General features: G+C 38.8%; 1 protein-coding gene, 1 long non-coding RNA gene and 1 pseudogene across 2 annotated transcripts in view; 2 read left to right on the top strand and 1 right to left on the bottom strand.

Annotated features, from left to right (window-relative positions):
- LOC145941233 (uncharacterized) overlaps positions 1-15,572 on the bottom strand; it is a 179,505-nt gene that overhangs the window by 125,816 nt on the left and 38,117 nt on the right. The window lies entirely within an intron of this gene.
- LOC145941043 (uncharacterized) lies at positions 799-2,154 on the top strand (annotated as a pseudogene).
- On the top strand, positions 7,340-9,437 carry LOC145941037 (uncharacterized). Its single transcript, XM_083046815.1, has one exon. The coding sequence runs from the start codon at positions 7,443-7,445 to the stop codon at positions 9,426-9,428; it is 1,986 nt and encodes a 661-aa protein (XP_082902941.1). The 5' UTR covers positions 7,340-7,442; the 3' UTR covers positions 9,429-9,437.

Raw genomic sequence — 15,572 nt, 5'->3', positions numbered from 1 at the left:
ATCGGGACCCTAAAATTTAAACAATAACTCTTACCCCTTTCTGCCCCGATTGAAGACCTCCGTACTAATGTATCACCCGCGACACATACACATACATTCACTCTTCATTAGCAACTAAGTCCGTCAATAATATTATTATGTATATAAATTCTTTCGTCTTTATATTAGGAATAAATTTATAAATTTCAAAATAAATGATTTTCATTTATTAATAACCCGTTCCCACTTATTCCCGTAAACCAGGATCGCACAAGGTCCCATCCTGCGTAAAAGAGATTAAATTCTCTTGCCAAAAAGGGACCACCGAGCGAACGGCCCTTTAAATAGAGTAAGAGCGACCCTTGCGGTCGTTGACCTATTTGGGCCCAGACGTTCGTTCGGGTCGAACAGACGGATAGTCTGCCGTCGTTCGAAAAGATAAATTTAGTTACGTCCTTCCTTTCGACTCTTCCTTCCTTGAGTCTGGACGTAACATAAATAAAATTTGGGGGCTCGTCCGGGATAGAAATGTGCGATTCCTGGTAGCGGTAATGAGTAAAGGAACAAGAGGTCAAACTGATAAAGATCAAATAGAAGAACTATATAAAACTGCATTAACAACACCACATAGAACACGCAAATCTAAATCTAAACCATCTGATTCCGAATTAATTCACACATCCACACCTTTAGTACCTTCAACTTCGACATCTCGCCAAATAAATTTTTCGTTAAAAGATCCTTCCTCAGAATTCGATTTAACTGAAAATACTTTAGTAGCCGAATCGCCCGAGCCAGATTCCGACGATTCCGCCGATATAACTACTGAAACAATAAAAGATCAAATCGAAAAATTTGATATCGAAAGCGATCCCGAAAATTTACTTTCTTTTAACATGGCGCAACCTAACCCCTTTGCTACCTTAAAATACGCGGTAGACGCCGTCCCCTTTTTTTGACGGTAGTAACATTCCGCTAAATTATTTTATCGAGGGTTGCGAGGAAGCGAAAGCCATGCTTCCTAAGGAAGCAGAGGCTCAATTTACTAAAATTATAAGAACTAGAATAGTGGGAGAAGCGCGTCGAACAATTCGGGATGAAGATTTTGATACTGTATTGCAATTAACTACTTATTTAAAGAAAATTTATGGACCCACTAAAAATGTATATCAGTTACAAGGAGAACTAGGATGTATTTATCAAAGGAATGAAGAGGATGTCGTCACTTACGCAAATAGAGTTAAATTACTTGGAAAACAAATATTGGAAGCATATCGAAGTTCCGGTCACATTTTACCCAATCAAAATATAAAAACAACGGTAGAAAAAGACATGTGTAAGTGTTTTATTAGAGGGCTAAAGCCTGAAATAGAGCAAAGAATCACTAGAGATTTAGACGTACAAGAAACTGTCGCCGACGCCCTAAGGATAGAAAGAGAGCTTCGAGAGATGACAGGTTTGCGCCAAGGCCAAGGCGTTAAAACAGGCCAATCACCGTACACTAATCAAGTGCGGGAAATCTGTCAGATCTGTTTCAAAGAGGGACATGCCGCAAGTAGTTGTAGGAAGCTCGTTCAATTTTCCTTACAAGGGCACGATTTTCAAACGAATAACGGAACGGAGATTTTAATTTGCCAAATATGCAAAAAACGCGGCCACAGTGCGGATAAATGTCGCCAACGCGATCCTCGCGCTCGTCAGTCAGTAAACGTAATTCAAGAAAAAATTACTATATGTCAATTATGTTCAAAAACCGGCCACGACGCCAAATCATGCCGACAAACTACTTCCCAACAACAAATTAATAAATCGACGGTTACTTGTCAATGGTGTGAAAGGCCTGGCCATTCGGCTAGTAATTGTTGGAAAAAACAGAACGAGGAAAGAAGTTTGGAAAGTAGACCGAAAGTTTCATGCCAACTTTGCGATAAATTCGGACACTCCGCTAAGGATTGTCGTGTTAAAATAAATCAACAACTGACAACGAAGAACGATACATTCTGCAGATATTGTAAAGAACAAGGCCATCTCCTTGAAAATTGTCAGTTACGCAACGCAAGTAATAATCGTCGAAAAGAAAATAATCAGGGAAACTACACAGGTCCCTCGGGGTCGGGTGCACAACGGGGGACCGGACAGACTTCACACCCGTCGACATCTCAAGAAGTCAAGTAGGCCGTCAAACCATCGACATACGACCCGTAACAGTAAACCTCGATAAACATAGTCGCGTGCCTACTGTTCAGGTCCAAATTAACGAAATACCATCGCAAATAACCTTTCTATTAGACACGGGATCCGGACCAAATATAATCAAGGAAAATTTTATACCTAAAACTCTAAAAATTAACTATACAAATATATTAAAATTAAATGGTATAAATAATCATCCCGTATATACGCTCGGAGAAGTCGCTTTAAATCTCCTTGGAATTCCGATATCTTTCCATTTAGTATCTCGCGACTTTCCGATTCCACAATCCGGAATATTGGGAAATGATTTCTTTAAACAAACATCATCGAAAATAGATTACGCTCAAGGATATCTGACCGTATCCGAAGTTAACATACCGTTTTTCTCACCGGAATCTATAATAGTGTCTCCGAGATCCGAATCATTATTTTATGTAAGGATAGAAAACCCCGAAATAAAGGTGGGATATATACCAAAATTAAAAATAGAACATGGAATTTACTTAGGAGACACTATTGTAGAGAACATCTCCGGAAAAGCATATCTCAATGTTATAAGTACTTTAGACGAAGAAGTGGAAGTCCGCGTACCCACTTTGCGTTTAAAGCCGTTGGATCAATTATTTGACGACCATAAATCCGACTGTCCGACGGTCAACAATTACGATGAAGTTTCATCTATAAACGAAGAACCAATGAACACCAACGAAACTTATATTGATATCGAAGACGAAGAAGAAATTTTCGAGGATGAAGGAAAATTTACGGAAATAACTCGAAGGACAAACAAAATTAATGTTGACAAGGGGAATAAAAATTCTCCTGAAAATTTTAATAATTCAAAAATCCTTGGAGAGGGAAGTTACCAAACCTCTCCTGAAAATTTTAATAATTCGAAAATCCTTGGAGAGGGAAGTTACCAAACCTCTCCTGAAAATTTTAATAATTCGAAAATTCTTGGAGAGGGAAGTTACCAAACCTCTCCTGAAATTTCATATAATCCAACAATTAACGGAGAGGGAAGTTACCAAACCTCTCTTGAAAAATTGAATAATTCTAGTAAAGGGAAAAATTATCAAATCTCTCTCAAAAATTTAAATGATTCAAAATCCCTTGGAGAGGGAAGTTACCAAACCTCTCCTGGAGGGGATATTTCTAGAATTTCGGAGGGAAATTTCCAAACCTCGACAGAAAATTCTAGCTCCGTCAATTGCGAGGAGGGAAGTTACCAAACCTCACTACGCGATTTGACACAATCTTGTTCTAATTTAAGAGAGAAAAATTCCTTATCAATTCTAGATATCAAATTTCCGAAAGTTGGATTATTCACAGAAGACCACAATGACAAATTAAAGTCATCTCATGTCACTATAAAAGACCTTCTTGAAAAGGCACAAAAATATTTAAATATTGAAAAATTAAACATTAAAAACTCTAAACGCATGAAAAACAGAACCAAACCGTCTTCGAAAGTTTCGACGTCTTTATTAAATAAATCGCAAGAAATTATAGATAAATTTATGCGAAAACGAAAATCTAAACATAAAAGAAAACAACAACAAATTAACGATGCAAGCAACGATTTGCATAATTGCCTGGTGGTTTCCGAGAAAAAGGAGAAAGACCGCTTTATACAAATTACCGAATTATTACGATTGGAACATCTAAATGAAAAGGAACAAGAAAGTGTAAAGAAATTAATAACAAACAGTCAAAACCAATTTCATATTCCCGGAGAAAATTTAACTGCAACTCATGTACTCCAACATCAAATACCAACCACAGATGATCGACCAATTAACACTCGTCAATACAGATTCCCGCAACTACATAAGGAAGAAATAAACAAGCAGGTAGAGGAACTGTTAGAAGGAGGCATCGTAAAACCCTCACAATCGCCATACAATACGCCCATATGGATCGTGCCGAGGAAAGAGGACTCCAAAGGAAACAAGCGCTGGAGAATGGTCCTCGACTTTCGGGCTTTAAACGACAAGACCATCGGGGACGCATATCCATTACCTAACATCATAGATATATTAGATCAATTAGGGGGCGCGCAATATTTCTCTGTATGCGACTTAGCATCTGGGTTTCATCAGATAAAAATGGATCCTGCTGACAGTCACAAAACTGCATTCACTACTCCCTTCGGTCACTACGAATTCGATCGAATGCCTTTTGGATTAAAAAACGCTCCTGCAACATTTCAGCGCCTAATGGATTTAGTATTAACAGGATTACAGGGCGAAGAATTATTTGTTTATATGGACGACATTGTTATTTATGCTACTTCCTTAGAAGAACACGAACGAAAATATAACGCATTAATAGAACGACTTCGCGAAGCTAATTTAAAACTACAACCTGATAAATGTGAATTTTTAAAAACCGAAGTAATTTATTTGGGACACGTAATTGGCAGAGATGGAGTAAAACCAGATCCGAAAAAATTAGAGGCAGTACATAAATTTCCCCGACCAAAAACCCCAAGAAATATTAAGCAATTTTTGGGACTTGCCGGATATTACCGGCGCTTTATTCCAAATTTCTCTAAACTAGCAAAACCATTAACAAATCTATTAAAAAATGACACTCGTTTCGAATGGACATCAATTCAAGAAGAATCCTTCGAGATATTGAAACAAAAATTATGTGAAGAGCCAGTACTACAATACCCTGATTTCTCTCGACCATTTATTTTAACTACGGATGCGTCAGGTTTAGCCGTAGGAGGAATACTCTCACAAGGAGAAATAAACAAGGACAGACCTATCGCATACGCTTCCAGAACACTCACGGACGACGAAACGAAATACGACACTTACGAAAAGGAAGCACTAGCCATAATATATTGCGTTAAACACTTCAGACCATACTTATATGGAAGAAAATTCACCCTAGTTACAGATCATAAACCTTTAATGTGGTTTAAAAACGCGCAAGACGCAAATATGAGAATACTTCGCTGGAGATTAAAATTAGCGGAATACGATTACGACGTTGTTTATAAGGCAGGAAAAACTAACGTAAATGCGGACGCATTATCAAGAAACCCAGTAGATCTTGAAGAAATTGATTGCAAAATAATAAAAGAACGAAAAACATTAAATCCAAATAATCCAGAAGATGCAGAAATAATTTCCAGAATGCTGGAAGAAACCGATGACGAAGAAGAAGAAGACGACGATTTTCAACTATATCTGTCAGATACCGAAGAAATTGAAGGACCGATACTCGAAGAAGAACCCCCTGATAATAATGCCGATCCTATACCTTTTACCCCCGAAGAACTAAACGAACCTCCAGCGTCACAAACTATCGAAAAAGCGCTAATACATGATCCTCCAAAACAAAACAGAATGCAAACAAGAAGTCAGGCGACAAAACGAAATATTAAGAAAAATAATGAAAATCATAATAACAACAAAAACAATACTGAAAAGATAGAAGAAAGAAACGATCCGCCAGACAAAGATCAGGATAACAAAGAAACAGATGGAAAAGAAAGGGAAGAAAGCGATGACGACGAAGAAGAAATTATCAATAAAAATTTAAAATCAAGAAAAACAAAAATGAAACCTACTATCATTGAGAATAAAATAATTAAAAGCAACGTTATAGATTCTCGCGAACTATTATTTCTGCGAAAAGACAATGTCGCGTATTTTGTCGACATTTACGGAAACCCTTTAGACTCAGGATCTGAAAAACTCTTCGAAAGAAACGAACTCCCGAATATAGGACCCCTGGAGTTAGGTAAAGCGAAAGCAATAAAATACAAAACCTACTACCACATAGTCTTACCCATCAGTGAGACGGAACGAGAAGGCCCCACAGCGACTCTCAACCAAATTATCGCGGTCATACACGACTTACGAAATTTGACTGAAAATTTAAATTTAGGAACACTCAGCATTGCAAAAACAGAAATTATCAACAACGTTCCATGGAATAATATCAAATCGCAACTGCAATTAAGATTCATTAATTCCACTACCAAAATAATCATTTGCAACGGACAAATTAAATATCCACCGAAAGATCTACGATCCGTTATAATTGGTGAGATGCACTGTTCGCCGACCGGAGGACATCGCGGCGTCACTAAGACATACAATAGAATAAAACACAATTACTATTGGGAAAACTTAAAACTAGACGTTCAAAGATACATACAACAATGTTTGCAGTGCCAACTGAGAAAATTAGTACGCGTCAAAACAAAACAGCCTATGATAATCACAGACACACCAGGCTCTTCTTTCGACAAGGTAGCCATGGATATTGTCGGACCTTTACCCAAGACAGAAAGAAACAGCGAATACATTTTGACCTTACAAGATCAGCTGACCAAATACTGTATGGGTATACCATTACAAAACCAAACCTCCGAAACTATCGCAGAAGCTTTCGTAGATCGTTTCATCTGCATATTCGGAGCGCCAAAGGCAATATTAACGGATCAAGGAAGAAATTTTATCAGTGATTTAATGAGGAAAATCGCAAAATTATTTAAAATTCGTAAATTTCGTACTACTGCCTTCCACGCACAATCTAACGGATCTTTGGAAAGATCGCATCACGCATTAGGAGAATATTTAAAACAATACGCAAACGAACAAAAACAGTGGGATAGATGGATAAGCCTTGCAATGTTCAATTATAATACTAATGTACACGAAGCAACCAGACATACACCGTACGAATTAGTCTTCGGAAAAATAGCCAGAATTCCTTCGAACGAGCTTTTACCTCCAAGCGACCAATTAGCGAATTACAACGATTATCTAGTAAACCTCGTTACACAACTTCATACAATTCAAGGAAATGCTCGTGAAAACGTTATCGAAGCAAAACACAGATCGAAGAAATATTACGATAGAAAGATTAACCCCCAAACCTTTAAACCAGGAGACCATGTATTTCTCTTAAAGGGGCCAAAACCCGGAAAATTCGGGGATCACTATACAGGACCTCATGAAGTACTGGAAATATTAAATAAAAATAATGTAAAAATTAGAATAAAGAAAAATAGCCGAATCGTGCATCCTAATCGATTGCGAATTTCCTACATTAAAACCACTAAATAATCAACAAAAAGGATTAATTTTCCACAAAAATAATTTTTTTTTTTTTATATATATATATATATATATATATATATATTAAAAATACAAAATATAATATTAATAAAAATAAAGTAGAAATACATAAAGGTTATAAGAGGAAAAAGATACACACACCTACAAAAATAATTAATATTTCAGATGGATCGCAAATTCAGACGAATAATCGCAATATTAATAATACTAGCAGTATACCTGCATCCAACACATGGGCTAATAGGATATGACTGTGGATCTTCCTCCGCAAACCTAACCACGCTATCACTGTTAAACATCGAGGAATGCGATATCCCTCGTAAAGAAATTAAACCGGATCAAGTTTACGTGCAGCTGTTACAAATTAATGAATTCGAAGCAGTGCACGTAATACAGTGCAAAGTTGAAATCGACCGATTAGTCAAGAAATGCGGAATGTTTTCTCACACAATGGATGTACATAACGGAAAATATTCATATATAGAAGAAATAACTCGCGAGGCTTGCAGGCGAATGCATAGTTACGGAAGTTATCAAGTAGGAAGCACTCTTATCTCAGGACTTAAATCCAATAGCACAATAACCAGACCGATTACGTTAGCTGGTCAAGTAGACAACTACGGCGAATGCCACGGAGGAGCATACTCAGATCCTTACGGAACATGGTCGGATGTCATTGTAGTCGGAACTGTAAAAATCACATTACAGGATTACACTGCCGACGTACGCATCAACACTAATAAAGTACAACTCAGATCCGGCATTACTTGCCAACTCGGCTCTACACATTGCATAGACATCGAAGGAGGAGACACGTATTGGAATACCGTACCTGCAGGTCCCTGTAAATTTAATAACTATGGAATATTATTCGAGGGGTACGCCTACAAAATAATTGACGACGAGCAAGGCCAAACAGTATATTCTCTCACCACACAAGACACAATATTCGCCCTAACCAGTAAAGGCAAACAAGATGTCTGCGGATATTCGATAATACGTACCGAACATCCTAAATTAATGATTTTCGAAACTGTACGAGGAACCGTCGTTTTCAAAAAACAATCGCGCGTTTCAAATCTCGATATCTTCACGTACATGAATTCTAAGTTTGTTTACGTGGAAAAACATATTCGCACGCAAATTAATCAACTTTACCATGACATTTTATTACAACAATGTAATTTAGAGCAACGAATGCTACAAAACGCTTTGGCCATAGCCACACAATCTCCAGATATTTTTGCATATCATCTAATGAAAGGGCCCGGCTATATGGCTCTACTAGCTGGAGAGGTTATTCACATCGTAAAATGCGTACCCGTCGAAGTCAAGCTCGCTCAAACAAACCGATGCTACAACCAACTACCCGTGCTTCGGGAAAATCAAACGTATTATTTAACTCCACAAACGCACATATTATTGCAACAAGGAACGCAAACCACTTGTAACACATTAGCACCCGCCATGTATCAGCTAGGAGATTCTTGGTACAAATTTATGCCAAGACCAGTGGATACCATACCGCCGGTCACTATAAAACCATTGACTAAGCCTGTATGGAAATACATCAGCCCAGGATCGCTCGCCACCAGCGGTATATACACGGAAACAGATTTAAAGGACCTACGAGATCATATAATGTTTCCAGCCGAACGACCTGCCGTCCTCAACTCCCTAGCGAGAGGGGTGATGGGAAAAACCATATCCCTGGAAGGGGGATCAATCTCCAATTTACTTGATACAAACACCATAGAAAAAATAGCAATATCTACATGGAACAAATTCTGGAATAAATTTCTATTTTTCGGGAATCTCAGCGCTGGACTAATCGGAATATACCTGAGCATCAGAGTCATAAAACTGACGCTAGACACAATAGTACACGGCTACGCCTTACACACAGTGTACGGGTGGTCCTTGTACCTGCTAGGAGCCCTATGGGACTCCCTAACACATCTACTAATACATTTGAAAACAAGGCAATCGAAAAAATCGAAAGCCAGCGTGCCGGTTCCCTATACCCAAAATAACGAGACACCTGAAACCATCCACACAGAAAACAACACAACTCCAACAGCTACCTACCCCCTCCTTCCCCCACGGGAAGATACTACATATACCTTGGAGCTTAAAGAAGCGAAATTTTAACGAGCAAGGCATACCGCCAATTACAATAACCCCCCCCCGGTTTTCTTCACATATCAAGCAAGGCATACCGCCAACACAATAAACCCCCTTTTTGGATCTCCCCATGCACCAAAAACAGTAAAATTTTTTTTTATATACAGAAATGGAAACCTCTTACATCGACACTGAATTCTTGACTCGCGGTCGCCTGAAGGTGACCGTGGTAAGAGCGGAATCACCCTTGCTGTTTTGGGTACAACTAAAAAATAGCGCAAGGGAACTCCTGGAAATGGAAGAAGAAATCCAATTCCGGATGGATAGGAGAGCCAATTCATTGCTCGTATACCCTCACCATATGAAGGAGGACTTAGAGGTCGTGGTTAAAGACAAGAAAGGATGGAAGCGAGGGTTTATACAAAGCATAAATAAAAACACTTGGATGGTCAAAATAATGCTCGGCGACTGGGGAAGAACAGTGTGGCGCCGTATGAGCGAAGTGTATCACCTAGAAGACCGTTTTAAGGGGGTATCCTGGCAAGCCATAATATGTGGATTAGCCCACACCGCAGCCCCTAATGGTAGGCAAACGTGGCCAATAATGACACGAGACCTGTGTCGACTCCTTTTAGAGGGACAAGATGGATGGATAAATATAGTCCATCCTCTAAGAAAGGGTGCGGCCCTGGTGAAACTCCATATGGAGACCACCAAAATGTTCGATAGAGCATATAACTTTAGGGACGCGCTAATTCGGATTGGCCACGCCGAACTTTGCACAAAAATCACCGCCGACGTGGAACCCTCAGTCTAAAAAAAAAAAAAAAAAAAAAAAAAAAAATATATATATATATAATCAGAATTATGTATTAACTTAGAGTTATTGTAGCATTTAAATAATTCTATATATTCTAAATTTTTATTACTCCACTATTCATTTGAAATCTGAATTGTGTATTAATTCAGAATTACTCTAGTGTTTAACAATAAGTATTCCTATAGACCCTAAATTTTCTTTACCTTACTACTACTTCGTTTGAATTTTGAATTATGTATTAGTTAGAATTACGCAAGCGTTTAAGTACTCCCATATATCCCAAATATTAATTACTATTATCATTAGTCACTATATCACCCTACCTTTCCTCTTTATATTATGTACTTCTTTTGCATATTATAATTATAGCGTCATTATTGATGCTACACATTATCATATCATATTATTTTTTTTGTATTAATTACTATTAGACCATATATATATATATATATTGAATCGTTATTGGTAATATTTCAACATTTGCGTTCTTAGATTTCAGTTTTTTTGTATACTTATCATGAATATATGTGTTTCTTCTTTAATTACATGCGCAAATTTATACCTTATACTTAACCTCATAATAATAATACTTTGTAAACAAGTGGAACCATTTTCTATCTTAATTACATCATTATCGTCAAAACATACTGCCTGATCATCGGTTGCAGTATAACAATGCCAGTATATCACCATCTTCAATGGACACCCGAGATGCCGGAAGAAGTACGCCAAGGCCCAATCGACGGTGTTAAACCAGGAGACCACCCCGAAACATACCGAAATCTAACAGAACTCCGGTGTGTTACATTAATGGAGGGTGAAATCTATCAAGATACGACTGACTGCAGCAAAATTTGTCAAGAATGCTATGATAAAATATCAGCCGAGGAAAACCAAGAATATGCAACAATACCACCGCATAATTTGGTCCACGAAATATCAGCTGGCGACCAAACAAATTGCACTAAATGCAATAAAGTAATAGTAACAATCAAACCGGCGATAAACTGCAGGGACTGCATAGAAGAATATCTATACGTTGACCAGACATACTTGGCCGAAGGCTGGGGTCAAGCTGTGATCCCCAGAGGGGTAGAAGAGCAATAAAAGGAAGGGACCTGCTACTTGACACCAGAGAACTGACATTTACTACTGACGAAAATCAGGCAGATAAAAACGTGCCTAATTCTTTTCTTTTCTTTATATATAACATATATATATTTTTATATATATATATCCCTCTATTTTCATTAGAATTTTCATACGATAGAAAAAGGGCTCCACACCAGCGTTACATGTATTAGCGGTACTAAATTTAAATAAATAAGTACAATTAAAAATAAGCTATAAGTAAATTGTATAAAAAGCGAGGAAAGGACGAAAGAACAAAGGAAGGGGTTATGGTGGTCGCCTTTTCTTTCCTCCTTTTCTACAAAATATTTAAATAGTAATTAGGAACTCAAAGAAACACATTTAATAAAAACAGAATTAAATGTGAGTCTTTCTACCAAATCGGCAAGTCGTGGCAAGAAAAGAATCGAATTATTCCTCACAGATTCTTTTTGCAAATGTTGTGTTTTTACACCCCCAACATTTGTCTAAGGCGGGGGGTGTTACGTCCGGCGGACTTCACGATTCTTTTCTTTCCCACGACCAAGGCGAAGTTTGTTGTTAGGTAAATAAGAAAGGAAGAAAAAAGATAATAATAATCTAAGCGGCACGTATATAATAAAACGAAAACGTGCCCAGCGAAACGGACAGCTGCAGATATCGTGAGCGACCGATAAATATTACAAAATCGGTAAATAAAAGAGACCAGGCGGAAAGATGCCGAAAGCGGATTCTTGCCGACACCCTCGCGAATAATAAGTTAAAATCACATATCGGCAAAACATAAAGACGGCGAGAACGCGCCGAAAGCAAATCCTTCCCTAGTAAAATTAGGGGAAAACAAATAATGAAAACGAAAGTGTGCAAAATAAGATAGCACACCTGCGGGTATTCTCGCGAGAAAGCGGCGAAAAATATAAAGATTAAAAAGATGCCACACGCATCGCCTCTCAGCAAATAAGCTCTAAGCCACACGCGAGGGCAATAAAGCGAGAACCCGCCGATAAAAGCGGCACTAACAAACGACAAATATCGCGATATAGGAAAAACTAACAACAAACACCGCCGCCGATATCGAAATCTCGAGAGGATAATAAAAATATAAACCTCAACAAATTCTCCATTGGTCAAAACCTAGGGCCCTAAACAAAAGCCCTGACCAATCCCGATAAACTTTTAAAGTCAAGAGACGCCTCCGGGACTGAAAGGGCGTTATTGAAAAATTCCCTATTCGTCAGGAAATATTAACAAACTAACGGGAAGGAGGAGCAAGAAGGTATATATACCCGTAACATCTCTCAGAGAATATCAATCTTTTCTCAAACCTACGCTCGCGGATCAATCACGAAAAGTTGTATCACCATCCTTCGAGTGAATCTCGAACTCGTGAGCATTCGCAGTGACATTTGTGAAATCATCGTGTGCCCAGTGCTCACCGAGTACGACGATTTTCGCGAGTGAACAACTGCGAGTGGAACACCATCCTCACGGAGGAGTCCGTAGCCAGATTCACACCTGGAATAATTAACACCTACCTGCGCACTCCATAAGTAGTAAGTTATCAAGCACGCTACATCTCCACCCTTACTAATAATACTTAAAATAATTCTGGGACTTCAATTAAATTATAATTGTTTTCCTTTTTAATTTATTAATTTATTATCCTTGTTAAATTCTAACTTCGAAAAATTGTCCTTTCTTCCCCCATCCTTATCTCTCTCTCTCTCTCGAAATCACTGTGGATTTCCCGCGATAGCGGAGCAATCCGTGATTTCTATCATCCCCTTACCTTTTGAAATCACTCCGGATTTCCCGCGATAGCGGAGCAATCCGTGATTTCTTCCATCTCCTCTTTCTCTCGAAATCACTCTGGATTTCCCGCGATAGCGGAGCAATCCGTGATTTCTATCATCCCCTTACCTTTTGAAATCACTCCGGATTTCCCGCGATAGCGGAGCAATCCGTGATTTCTTCCATCTTCTCCCTCTCTCTCGAAATCACTGTGGATTTCCCGCGATAGCGGAGCAATCCGTGATTTCTATCATCCCCTTACCTTTTGAAATCACTCCGGATTTCCCGCGATAGCGGAGCAATCCGTGATTTCTTCCATCTCCTCTTTCTCTCGAAATCACTCTGGATTTCCCGCAATAGCGGAGCAATCCGTGAATTCTATCATCCCTTTATCTTTTGAAATCACTCCGGATTTCCCGCGATAGCGGAGCAATCCGTGATTTACTCTCTCTCACTCTCTATCTCTCTCTCTCTCTCTCTCTCTCTTGAATGAACAAATAAATAATACAATAACTAACTAAATTATTAAATAATTAAAATATCAAAATTATATAAAAATAAATATATATATATATATATTTTTTTTTTTTCTCTTACAAGAACTCCCAGAGTTATTTTTCAGTAAAAACTCTTCTTGCCCGGTTACTTTATTATTCGCTCTCGTAGTGGAAAATCCAAGGAGACGACCCTCGCGAACCGCTGTTAAATTGGCGCGAAACCGGCGTAATAGGCGGTTAAAGAAAGCGTTGGCACGGAGTCTGGCTGCGGGCGAAACCTTCGGCTCCCTAGAAAAAATTAACACACCGATCCATACAGAGACAACTAATACATATCACCCTACGGTCTCTCCTATTTCCTCACCCGAACATATAGAAACCCCGCTGACGCCGTCTCCCGCTACCTCTGCTTCTGCAGAATTTTTCGATTCCCCGCGAACTCCTTCTCCTCTTTCTCCCGAACCCGCTATACCTCAGCGGGCCCCTTCCCCTCACTCCTCTGTTTCCTCTGAGGACGCCGATTCTCCGCGGAGCCCTTCTCCCTTTCTTCCCCCTGCTTCTCCCGAACGCCCTGAGCCACCTAGATCTCCGTCTCCGGCTCCCTCAACAATCACCCTTGAAGATTCTCCTCCCTCATCCCCAACGTCCTCTGTAAATAGGGAACATCCGGAAGGGTTTGAGGTAGTAGATATCAGCGACGACGATTCCGAAGAATCAGAATCGCCTGCCAAGCTCTCATACGAGCAATTCAGAGCTTGGCTGATAAACCAGCTCCCAGGGATACGAGAAGTCCCTGAGGAAGCTTTCACGATTGGTCCAGGCCCCGTAGACCACGAGGCCTTACGCGAATTTCTAGAGACCACCGATAGGAATAACATCATCCCCTGGTATGTTCCCGGGCGAAGATATCCTTTAGCCGTCCCTGCACACCTTCTCCTACGAACCTATCCCCCCTCCACCGCCATAATTACCGAACTCATATAACCTAGAAGTCTCTCTTACACGCACACACATGGACACTAATTTTATATACCTATTACCATTTAAATTATTGTAACCACCAATCGGGACCCTAAAATTTAAACAATAACTCTTACCCCTTTCTGCCCCGATTGAAGACCTCCGTACTAATGTATCACCCGCGACACATACACATACATTCACTCTTCATTAGCAACTAAGTCCGTCAATAATATTATTATGTATATAAATTCTTTCGTCTTTATATTAGGAATAAATTTATAAATTTCAAAATAAATGATTTTCATTTATTAATAACCCGTTCCCACTTATTCCCGTAAACCAGGATCGCACAAGGTCCCATCCTGCGTAAAAGAGATTAAATTCTCTTGCCAAAAAGGGACCACCGAGCGAACGGCCCTTTAAATAGAGTAAGAGCGACCCTTGCGGTCGTTGACCTATTTGGGCCCAGACGTTCGTTCGGGTCGAACAGACGGATAGTCTGCCGTCGTTCGAAAAGATAAATTTAGTTACGTCCTTCCTTTCGACTCTTCCTTCCTTGAGTCTGGACGTAACATTTTAATGGTGTTATTTTTTAATATAATTATGTAATTGTATTAAACAAATGTATAATTATAATTGCATTGCAGTAACAAAAGTTGAATATGTTAGTTTCCCAAGAAGAAAACCTTTTATCATAATAAAATAGTGTTGTAATTATAAAAAATAATAAAATAAAACATCATTATCACAAAAAGTTATCGAATAAAAATTTTTATATAATGAAAAACACCATGCGTAGTGGATAAACACAAAATAATCAGAACACACACAACGCGTTGTGAATATTTTGTAGTGGCCACAAAATGAAAAATTATATTTTTTCGGCTATTGAGCAAACTGATATACCCACAACGCGTTGTGCTTTTCGACGCCCAGTGACCGAAATAAATACCCAGAACGCGTTGTGGACATTTAAGCTTACTCACATCG

The sequence above is a fragment of the Prenolepis imparis genome, unplaced genomic scaffold (genome assembly GCF_030444845.1).
Source record: "Prenolepis imparis isolate NDT839.2.m4 unplaced genomic scaffold, iyPreImpa1.0 SCAF_1, whole genome shotgun sequence".
NCBI classification, from domain to species: Eukaryota; Metazoa; Arthropoda; class Insecta; order Hymenoptera; family Formicidae; genus Prenolepis; species Prenolepis imparis.
This window is presented reverse-complemented; position numbering and strand designations above follow the sequence as displayed.

What these genes read in the sequence shown, in the direction of transcription:
- LOC145941037 (XM_083046815.1), top strand. Translation starts at nt 7,443, where the DNA reads ATGGATCGCAAATTCAGACGAATAATCGCAATATTAATAATACTAGCA.